This window comes from Zalophus californianus, chromosome 6 (genome assembly GCF_009762305.2).
Source record: "Zalophus californianus isolate mZalCal1 chromosome 6, mZalCal1.pri.v2, whole genome shotgun sequence".
In the NCBI taxonomy this organism is placed as follows: Eukaryota; Metazoa; Chordata; class Mammalia; order Carnivora; family Otariidae; genus Zalophus; species Zalophus californianus.
Genome location: NC_045600.1, coordinates 37,028,273 through 37,040,287, shown reverse-complemented (window position 1 = coordinate 37,040,287; position 12,015 = coordinate 37,028,273). Strand labels below are relative to the sequence as shown.

Sequence of the window (12,015 nt, the reverse complement as noted above, 5' to 3'; positions counted from 1 at the left end):
ATTAAAAATAACATGTCATAAAACTTCTAAGAGTATTTGAAATTCTTCATTTATCAGACACCAGTTTTTAATTTAAACGTAATTGGAGAGAATGAAATGAGAGGAAACTACATAGAAAACAGGATAAAAGCACATACCACTGACCTCTGATTTCTATAACTCTCTTCCTGAATATTAAAGTCAGTAAGACTGTAGTCAGGATGTTTGCATTTTGCCAGCTACTCTCTTGATAACAAAATTATTCTTCACATAATCTAACAGCATCTACCCAAGAGACTCTACAAAAGCTGAATAAGTAAAGGGTGAAAAGTAATGTGAAAAAAGTCAACTAACCAATCTCTAATCAATTCAACAAAATTCAATCAACTGATCAACTGTGCTGTAAAAAAAGGACTTCACCCAAACCATCTCACAGGCTGTTTATTTTGTGTTTCTAAAGTTCATCCTGGAAGAAGTTGTCAAAACTCCCATTATATTGATTCTAAATTAATAATGCTCTATGATAGTTCTTCCTTATGTCTTATCTCAATTCCTCTTATTATAATTTAAGTTAACCAACTATTATTTCTACTTTGGATAGCCATGCTATTTCCATTCAAACGGTATGATTGAATAAAACTGGTTGTGGATAATTACTAGCATGAATGTAAAGCAAAAGAAGTACCAAATAGTAAAATTTTGTGTTCCAGTTCAACCTCTGTATTTTTTAAATAGTAATATATTTAATTGACAGCCTAATTCTTAAAAGTGGCCATTCCTTTGAAAATTACCTTTTGTTGGGGTGCCTGGGTGGCTCAGTCAGTTAAAGTGATCAACTCTTGATTTCAGCTCAGGTCGTGATGTCAGGGTCGTGAGATCAAGCCCTGCATTGGCTCCACACTGGGCAGGGAGCCTGCTTAGGATTCTCTCTCTCCCCCTCTGTCCCTCCCCCCACTCTCTCTCTCTCAAAAAAGAAAAAGAAAAAGAAAATTACCTTTTGTTGAATCATCCTCTATTGGCTGTTTGAACAACGTAATATCCTTGAAAGTACATAGGAACAAGACCACCTTTTCATGTTCGTTTCTTATTGGTGCAATTTGCATATAAAACCAAACAGGGGTTCCTGTAAGAGACAGAAAGGACAACAGCATGTGACATAGCCTCAGCAATGATGTGGTCTCCTGCCTTGCCTCTTTCTTAAGCTGCCGACTGCTGTGCCAAGAACGAGCACCGAAACAACAGTATTTTAATTGCTTTCAGAATTTAAAAAAAAAAAAAAACTTTAACTTTGTATCAATTACCAATTGCTCAAATATTAATAAACATTTTTCAACCCAAAATATCAAAATGTGAAAGTAAAGCTGAGGGTGACATTGCACCACGCAGGGGCACAAAGGCTGTGTCACTACAGTAACACCTGCATTACCATTAGGTCTGGGTCCCTGCACCTCCACCGCTCTCTCCAACTTCCTTTTCATACTTTGACCATGAGTGACCACTCCTACATGCTTCTCTCTTCCTGTCCCTTTGAGAAGTGTTTCCAATTGACTTCAACAGCAATCCCTGATGCTCTGATAAGCATTCCTCCTGGAAGAACATTTGAACTGCTATTCCTACCTCAAGGCTCTCTCGTCAGTCAGAGTTATAAGATGGCTCTATGCCTTTGACAGCACCCCCACATCAGAGAGAGAGGATGTCAGCAACGCTTGATGTCTGCTGTACACAGAGCTCTACCTGAAGCTTTTAAGGCGACCTTGAGAGGGGAAAAAAAAAGACATGCCCCCAGCCCTTGAGATTCTCAGGTATCTTCATGAGCCACTGCTTCCTATCTCCTTCACTCAAAGGATGAGGCTTGACTCTGTCACTACGTTATTTTTTTTTTTGCAGTTGTTCAAATATTCTTTATTTTTTAATAATTTACCAGTTGCGTATAACACCCAGTGCTCATCACATCACGTGCCCTCCCTAATGCCCATCACCCAATTACCCCATCCCCCTGCCCACCTCCCCTCCAGCAACCCCCAGTTTGCTTCCCATAGTCGAGTCTCTCATGGTTTTTCTCCCTCTCTGATGACCTCCCATTCAGTTTTCCCTCCCTTCCCCTACAATCCTCTGAGCTGTCACTAGTTCTTTAAACAATGGCTCCTGCAGACTCCAGAAAACAAAGAGTTTCAGAGCACTTAAGGCTTTGGATTTGGACAAACCAGGAATTGGCATTATATCAAACAATAAATATTTGAAGACACAAGAAATGCCTTCAAAGGAGTAATTATCCATTAAACGATAAAACACTGAAGGAATGTTCCATCAGAATCAAAAAGACACACTTTCCATTATATTCTTTCCAAGCCATCATGCAGTAAAGCCTCTCCAAATTTTCTATCTTAAAGACATAAAGGCTTTTGTTAGGTTTGGGATTTGGGGAGTGAAATATGCAGCTATTAATAGTCTCTACGTGAGAGTTGATAGTCTGTTAGTGGTGCAACAAAAACCAAATTAGAAAAACCTTCATACCTTTGGCCAAAAAACTCACAGAGTAATGTCACCACAATGGGGAATCTGTCCTCTACACAAGAAGAGATGGCTTAACTACCAGGTTCAAGAAGTCAGAGAATTAGAAAGAGGAGGTGTTTATAGAATATTCAGTTCTGACAACCAGATCCTTTGCAACCCTGGGGCCCTATGAAAACACGGCCCTTTCCAAAATGATCACTGGGTGAGACAGGGATCTCAAAAACCATCACACCATCTCACAGAGAGGCTTGTTCTTTGTTCTCACTGCTCCTTCTTCTACACAGTGTACCCAAGAACTGTGAGTGATATACGCAGTTTTACAAATCACCAGACACACATGCTAGCAGATACGTGGCCTATGGCTGTTCCAACACAGTGAGCTTGAGGCAGCAGGGTCATAAACAGAGAAAGGGGCATTAAAAATCAGTCATTTTCCAAGGTCTGTGAAAAATCTGAACAGAAAGAGATGATGTTACATTTTGCACCTTCTATGAAAAGAGCAACTTTTCAAATTTTAGCCTAGAGTCAGGACTGTTTTTTTAAAACTGCTTTCAGCTATCAAAGTTGACTTACAGGGTCAGATTCCCCAAGTAGATGGAGTATTTGTGGAGTGGCTGGTAAAATATCCATACTCTGGTCTGGGGGTTCAAAGGAGCAGAAAGTCTGAGAGCATTAGGCAGAGAGGCCAGTTGTAGATGGAAACTCAGGGCAGTGTCTTAGCATTGATTATCTGGGCGGCCCAGGCTATCACAGGTGTGCCTTTGTGCAGACAGGAAGACCCATTTAAACCATCACCCCAGTGCTAAAGTTTCCTTCCCAACAGTAGAAACGGTTCCCGCTAATCAGAGCAACGCACCTTAAAAATAGAACCTACAAACTGAAATGTCAATGATGACACGTGTTAAATCAGATCCCCCCATTTGCAAAATGCTGTTTAACCTAATTAGTTAATGGAAGTGTTAGGAAGACATGGCATTCAAGCCTTCCCAAAATATTTATCTACAGACACGTGAATTTTTCTAACATTTTTAAAAAGTTACAAGAACATACTTTTCTTAGTTGATGTTCAAGAACCTTCAGGTAACAATTTACAAGATTTTTTAAAGCTCCTTTCAGTGTAGTAGAACTCCACCAAAATACATAAATGATATCTACCCCTCATATTAATGAAAAAAACTCAATGCAAATAAGAGAATTTCAAAACATTAAAATAAAGCAAAATACTACCTTGGAAGGCAACTTTTGGAAATATAAAATTCAAGTTCTTGTTAACATGATTTAAAGGATATAAGGAAAACAGAATCTCCACAAAGGTATTTTTAAGAAACTCAGACACTATGAACGTGGTTCTCATGCTTTAAAATCAGGCAAAGATTTGTTTATTCTTCTTAGTGTCAAAGTGAAATGACATTAGTAATAGGGAATATCCTTAAATTATTTGCTAAACTCAGGGCACATAGCTAAGTCATTCAAAGGAGAACAACCCTATATGAAAAGGATACAGGGTTTTGACATAGGAGTCTACTACAAATTTATCAATATATATCTGGACCTGGTGAGAAAGACCCAGAGGACACCTCAAGCTTGACTTTTCTCCGGTCGAGGCCAGAGCAGATCATTCAGAATGAATTGTTTTCTAGGTGACAAGCCAACAGACATTTGGCTATGAATAAAGAGAAATACCTCTTTGGCCTTGATTCTGAAATGAAAGATAAAATAATAAGACATTCCATAGGTAAAACCACTAAAGATCAATATTCCCATTACCAAGTGTACTAATTTTAAAGCAATGCCTGTGGCTGTGATTATCTCTTTGATGGTCTATTAATAAAAAGAAAAACCTAAGTTCAATTCTAAATATTTTGTAGTGAATAAATGTTTGAGTAAGATGGAAAGGATGAATTATGCTGTAAAAAATCCAGCCTGCTCTGAACATGGAGGAAGTGCTCCCTGTTGAAGCTAAAATGCTTCCCAAACTGGGGAAGAATTTAGTAACCATCAATTTCCACTAAAGAGAATAACTGGCTTTGGGACGCCTGGGTGGAGCAGTCAGTTGAGTGTCCGACTCTTGACTTCAGCTCAGGTTATGATCTCAGGGTCATGAGATCGAGCTCCACATTGGGTTCCATGCTCAGCAGGGAGTCTACTTGATATTCCTCTCCCTCTGCCCCTCCCACTCATGTTCTCTCCCTTTCTTTCTCTCTCTCTGTCAAATAAATAAATAAATCTTTTTAAAAATGATAATAATTGGCTTTGCTGTCATTTATCATTAACACTAGATAAATTGACCTGTCTTGTAAAATGACTGTTCATTTTAAAAAAAAAAAAAAGGTCAACTTGGGAAAAAGAAATAGAAGTCAGTGACCACACTATTCAAAGAAAACAAATTAGAAAGGAAATCTGGTTGTGGAGTACATTAGTTGGTTTTTGTTTGGCTGCAAATTCTGAAAGAGAGTCCATATCATGAGGTCTTATGTGATATATAATGGACAACTGATCACTCACAAATTCCATCCTAGAGAACAGTTCACCATAATCAATACATATTTACCAGATGTGAATGGCCTATTCTGAAAGTAGGAATTACTTCTGTTAGCCTTCTACACAAAAGAGTCAGAGCCTAGCAAAAGGCCACATTGGTAAAGACCTCAAGTCAATAACACAAGTCAGTCATGCACATGTAGGAAGGGAATCACACATACTCAGTGATACCAATCACCTTTTCCATTAACCACAAGAAGAAATGAATGAATTTCTCTATCATTTTTAGTTGCTGTCATGTAACTGTAGGATCTTCACCATGAGTATTAATTACAAAACATTTTGCCACCTCACACACACATACAAAATCACATTTAAAATACACCATATTTTCCTGCCATTCCTCAAAAGTTTGCTTTTCAAAGGGAGAATCATTCATTAGTTTTGCTATCTAATTTTATCAGCACCCCCTGCCTTTACCAAGAGAAGGACAAAGTTTGATATTCTCTTTACACTATAGCTCAAGCACCACTAACCAAAACATAACATTAATCAGAGTTGACACATCTTATTGGTAATTTAGATATTTACTGTTTTTCTTGTACAGAAGAACTTCAAAGCAGTTTGAATCGTAGTTGTCAAAAGTCTGTCTGACTTTCTCAATGGTCTTCTTGTCAGTCAATTCTCCATACATAAAACTGGGAAAAAACAAACAATCCATTTCAGTTTTGTGTTGCTTTTCAAATGCTATATAAAATCACATAGTTGTCTCTTTTGATTGAGTATTCAAATTTAGGTATAAAATTAAATACTGCTCCCACAAAACAAACTAAATTATTGAAACAATGTTTTAATTGTGATTGTTAAACTTCTTGCTAAAAGCTAGGTTTAGAAATTATTTCATATGTGTATATATATATATATATATATATATATATATATATAAAGAAAGAGAGAGAGAGAGAAAGAGAGAGAGAATCACCAACTCACATAGTTCATATAGGCATGAATTTCAGTAACTGTGGTTTAGTTAAATAACACCAGTTTCCCAACAGCACAATTCAAATTTCATTTATCATAGTATATTAGCTGTAAATAACTGCATAAAGTATAAACTTTGCTGTTAGCTCCTCAGCCTACAAATCACTAGTAAATAACAGATACACATCACAATCAGTAACCAATCACATCACTTCTTTCAAAGCCCCTCAGTCTTGGTCCCGGTGCATCTGTTATTCAGTTCATGCCCAGACTCAAAGCATGTAGTTGTGTTGCCTCCTTGGCTCTCAGCAATAAACCCATGTGACATTTTACAAAAACAGATCATTGAAAGCAGGAGTTAGCCATCAAAGATTAAAGTCTAGCAAAGAAAAGAGAAATGATAATGCTGGAAGGGGACATTCATACTGAACATAAATGAAGGTATAGATGAAACACAAGACTATGGCATGTTGACACTGTTGTCATTTGAGAGACTCTAGATGTGCAGCCAGAAGAACTTAGGGAGGGTGAACTTATCAACATAAATCAGGAAAGCGATTGTGACAAAAAGGATCAAGTTTTCCCAGAGGAAGTGACGCCAGTAAAAAAAATTTCACATTAAAAAAACCACAGGAGATAGTTCACAATCGCGAGAGTACAGGAATAAAATAGTTGTGGTTGATGCAGATTTATGAAGGAGTATGAGCATTTACTAAGAGAAAAAAATGCTCTCTTCATGTCATGCTATATTAGGAGAAGGCAGTATAATTCAAGTGACTCATGATAGTTTTCTTAAAAAGAAATGAAATGCTTTAATTCTCAATGTTTCTTAAGTTCCAAATCACAGTGTGCTAAATATGAGTTTTACTATTATTTGCATTTCCCTGCATTTATAACCAAGAGTAAGAGAGTTTTTAATGTTTTGACAGACATGGGTAAAGTCACAGAATAATCACAAATTTTTCCACTGAGTTTTAAGATCGTATTGTATGGTTTCAGCTTGCATGGTCTTTTTTATTTTCTCACACACAAGGATATGTGAAGAGTCCATGTTACATATATAATACAACAACATTCTCATCAGTTATGAGGATTTTTCTCAAGACAGGTGCAGGTGTTGCTAACAGGAGAAAAATGATGGTGATAAATTGAAGAAGATATACACTGTTGCCATGGGTGAGGGAACATACAAAACATATGTTAAAGAGTGAGATTTTACATGCCACAAAAATTTCCCAATGTTTGAAATTATCTGTTTTTCTAAGAGAACCTCACCAAAAGTGTGATTATCTACACAACTGAACCAGTCAAGGACTACAAGCCTCTAAAACTTTACTTGTGATGCTTCCACAATCATCAGTTGTGCATCTGGTTTTAGATACATAGTTCTACTAGTTAGCATAATTGTCCAGAACCTATCTTCCACCAGAAAAGAATATGTGGCACCTGCCAGATACCTTGACTAAGTTTCTGAAGGTTCAAGTCTATCTTTGTTTTTGCTTTTCTTCCAGTTTCAATGAGTTTGCGTATCGGCCAGAGGCTAATCCAAGTGAGGTAGGACCTAAAGCTTATACAATCTTAGGGACCCTCTTTAAAGAAAATAATACAAAATTATAAAACAAAATTAGGTACAGAGCTTTGGAAAACACCCACTCAAGGGAGGGCCTCTGAGTTAAGATTCACTGTCTTCAAGGGAAATCTGCCCCTGAATTTATCAACCTAGAAAATTTACAACATGAAAAATATAGTTGAATAGCAAAATAAAAAAACAAAAACAAAAACAAAAAAAACCTAGTGGATTTAACAGCAATGCCATATCACAGCCAGAAATTACAGAGTCATGGCCCATCTTATGATAACACCTTGAGCAACTAGAATTCTAGAAACTAAAAAAGGGAAAGAAATAAAGCTTATTACCAAAGACTGCCTAATCTGCATCCTGCATTTTCAATTATAGTATTTCTATCTTTTATTAAAAAAGAAAATTTTCATTGTCATTATAACAGTAAAACAAACAAGAGAATCTCAGAATAAAATGACAGATTCTAACCCCATAATTTCAGAGCCAGACTCACAGAAGAAGCCTCCAAGCCTACCTATAACACAGCACTGAAAAACCATTATTTCTGCCAAAGCCTGAACTCCAGCTTATGACAGTCTCGTGAAAAATCTCTTAAAGGCATTACACTGAAACTAGAATTACTCAGTTAAAGGCACCCTCCTTGCCCTCCAAAAAATAAGACACTACTTTAATACTGTTAATATTTTTTACATACAGGTGAACTTTTTAAATCAACCAGTTCCTTTTAAATTGACTGTTATTTTTAATTTAAAGACTTGTTAGTAGAAAGAAAACATTAAAAAACAGGAAAAAAGTTAAGATATGGTTAAGTTAACTAAATGTTTATGGTCTTAATAGGAAAGAAAAGAAAAACCATCTTACTCCTGTTAGTAAATGTCAGAGCTCTATAGTTCAATAAACTAAAACACAATATCCACAACTGGCCAACAGAAAAACATTTAAAACAAGAAAGCATCTACAATATAACAAGCAATTAAGATTTAAAAAATTTTGAAAAATTAACTCTAATAGGATTTAAAAATAAGTTACAACTTAAAAAAACTGTCTTGGAAATTGATGTAATAATATCACTTAATAAAAAATAAAACACAAGTCCAATTCAGCGAAAATTCCAAAGAGAAGATGAAAAAAGCAACTTTTCAAATAAACTCTAAAAATTCTATAATATATTCTTCATTAATTTAGCCCTCTCAATGGTAAAATTACCTGTCCTAATAGAAGCACTTTAAGAAAAAAAAAAATTCCAGATTATTACAATCTGAGTACTTCATTAAAAATTTGTCTTTTATTTCTTACATTGTTTCACTCATGTTTTTCATTTTAAGTTTATTAAACCAAATATATGTAACAGAATGCATATTTGAGGTGGTAAAATGCAGCAATTAACGAATAAAAAATATTTCAAAATGAAATATATATAAAAAATATAAAAGATGTCTGAAATGTATTATCCATCCTCCCAATGAAAGTATTTCCACCTGATGTTGTTCAAACCATACTGATGAAGTCAATGCTTCCACAAAGTCTATGAGAATGGCACATTTGTTTATTTGCTCAGCTATTTAAATGTAAATGCTGAGTGTCTTTATCAAGGTTTCCAGCAGCCTGACTCTGGAAGGCTGAAGCTCAATGCAGTCTTTGAATGGTTAATGGAATTTGAAGGAAACCAAGATTTAGAAATGGTAATCATCAGGCTTTGGAAACTGTATACCTATATAATAATTTTGCACATTTTTTATGTGTACCCTCCAGGAATATATAATGGGAATATAAAAAAATTTTCAGAACTTCAAATTGCTCTATTAGAATGCCAAGCTCTCCTTAGAGTAATTATAAATGACTTCCTCAGCTGCACTGTTATCTTATTGGAAAGGAAAATAAAATTAGATGCTCAGTAGCTATCTATCCCCACTATAATACTGAGTGGTCACGATATAAGAGAAGTCCACCCACCACTTACAAACTGCATAATTCATGGGCAAGACATATAATTGCTTTGACCTTCAGTTTCCTCATCTGTAAAATGATGATAATGTTCATATACCTCAGAGGGTGAGGGTTTTAAAAAGATAATGCACATGAAGTCACAAATTATAATGTGCTGTACAATGGCTGAACTATGACTGGAATACTTCTTATGGGTGGGGTTAGAAGAAAACCCCTCCAGGCCCAACCCCACTACTCTCTAGCTCCTCTACAATTCTAGAACAGGGGTTGGGCCATGCTTGCTAATGGGCAGGGTCACTGTGTCTTAAAGGGATACATACATCACTTTGTGTGTCTCCTTTCTTTATGAGCCATGAGGTTGAAGCACAAACCCAGGGCCTACTCCTGAATATTCTGGCCACTTTTCTTGCCACACAACTAACTGTTGGTAAAATTTGGTCTTGGGAGTAAGGCAGAAATTTTCCTGAGGCCTGGCCTAGGCTAAATCCAGCTTGCCTGAGCATTGGGCAGTATACCTTTCATGTATTTTCTGCCCTGGCAAATTTCTAAGGACAGGTCGCCTTGGTTTATAGCAGGATTTACCTATTCTTGGATCCCTTGTTCTGTCAACAAAATCTTACAAACAAGCCTCATTATGATACCTACCAGCAAGGATGGCTATAAATGTTGACAGAGTTTCAAGGGAGAGAGGAACCTTACAAACAAAAAATATATATATAACCTATTCATGAGTTCTGCCAATCTATCTTAATCTGCTAATGGTCAACAACGCTCTTGGACTAAAACACCATATTTACTCACCACAAAAAGGATAATATTATCTACAGGCTGTAATTCACAGCCTAGCAAATGCTTCATCACAGAAACCACACAGATTGACTTAATGCAGTTGGTAAATGTGGTCTCTCGCTCAGAATCAGCCACAAGAATAAAATTTTCACAAAAGTTAATGGGAGAATGGGCTCAAATCTATATAGTCAAAGGATCAAAAAGTAAAAAGACTGAGGGGGGGGCAGTAAGGAGGAAAATTTACAAACAAATAACACAGCTTTCAAATCTTAAAGAGGTAATTTTAGAATAAATCAAAGCTTTATACATTGAATCGTAACCAAAATGTTTCACAACCCATTAATTTATGTGAGCTTAAAATGATTTAGATAGAGTCATAAATGGTAGATCCATGGCATGTAATTAATGGAAACCAGGGAGAGCCGTGGACACCTCTAACCTTTGGAGTGTGACGTCACTGAGGCACCTCTGCTCTCCAACACCTTCCCCCGGTGCCACTGTGTGAGGAAGAGCCCTCAGCCAAATGGAACCAAACTGACTGACATCCATCATGTGTAATGTGCTCTCACTGGCTGAGATGACCCTGTGTTAATAAAACTACTTGTGAAATACATCCAATAAAGTGCCTCTTAATTGCTTCATTGTCTCATTTGATGGCTTGGATAAAGGATTATTAATGAGCCTCCCAGAGGGGGAAAAAAAAGGTATTTCAAAGGATCTATATATTCCAATCCTCCCTACCTATATTATTGCTTTTCTCACACTTCTAAAAAATAAGCAATCAAACAAAAGCAAACAAACAAAAAAACAGAAGGGGCTTTTAAAAATCTCTCAGGTCAATCAAAGCTAAAATGCTAAAGTGGTTTCAAACTAACCTATGATAGCATGTCTTGATGTCTTTAATGTCATGGCTTCCTGGGGGTCATGAGATAAGATCAGATGCTTTTAAATACCCTCCCCCCAAAACCTACAATCTCCTTTAAATATGCAATACATTTTGTGTCCTTCAATAAATAGCAAAACAGTCCAAAGGCTTGGAAACGCAATTATTACATAATAAAATGGACTAGATTTGAAATTCCTACCAATCCTGAAGTGTCATTAGAATGTTTTTCTGAACTTTTAGCCAAAACAAAAATGAGATGGTACCTAGCACACATCACATTTTTAAAAATAGAAATGTAGGGGCACCGGGGTGGCTCAGTTCGTTAAGCGTCCTACACTTGATTTCAGCTCAGGTCATGATTTCAGGGTCCTGGGATGTAGCCCCAAGTCAGGTTCTGTGCTCAGGGTGGAGTCTGCTTGTCCCTCCCCTTCTGCTCCTCCCCCTGCTCCTCTCTCTCTCTCTCAAATAAATACATAATTTTTTTTAAAGTACATACTATTATGTACTATTATGAAGTACAAGGATGTAGGAAAAAAACACTCCCTTGTGGCTGCCGAGAGCAGAAAGAGGTACTCTGGACAGAAATGGCAAAGAAGGAACAAGGAAATGGAAGAACTAAATATTAACCTCTTGATATTGTAAAATCACAAATTAATATCTTTTTCATTTCCCCAAACAACCCATATTTCAGTATTTTAAATGTAGAACATTAATTTTTGTTGGTCACTACTTTAATCCATCCATAATCCAAGTTATATAAAAAGATGACTGATTTTTTCAGCATATAAAATGTCATATTGTTTCCTCACAGACTGATGCTCACTGATTTGCAGTTTCTTACTCTGGGTATGTTTGC

At 36.4% G+C, this 12,015-nt stretch overlaps 1 protein-coding gene across 1 annotated transcript in view; it reads right to left on the bottom strand.

The window, feature by feature from the left end:
- KCNH5 (potassium voltage-gated channel subfamily H member 5) overlaps positions 1-12,015 on the bottom strand; it is a 305,062-nt gene that overhangs the window by 251,336 nt on the left and 41,711 nt on the right. The window contains exons 3-4 of the mRNA XM_035728053.1: positions 5,566-5,672; positions 974-1,102 (exon numbers count right to left, since the gene is read on the bottom strand). Of these exons, the coding sequence (XP_035583946.1) occupies positions 974-1,102; positions 5,566-5,672 (236 nt within the window). The remainder of the gene's footprint in view (positions 1-973; positions 1,103-5,565; positions 5,673-12,015) is intronic.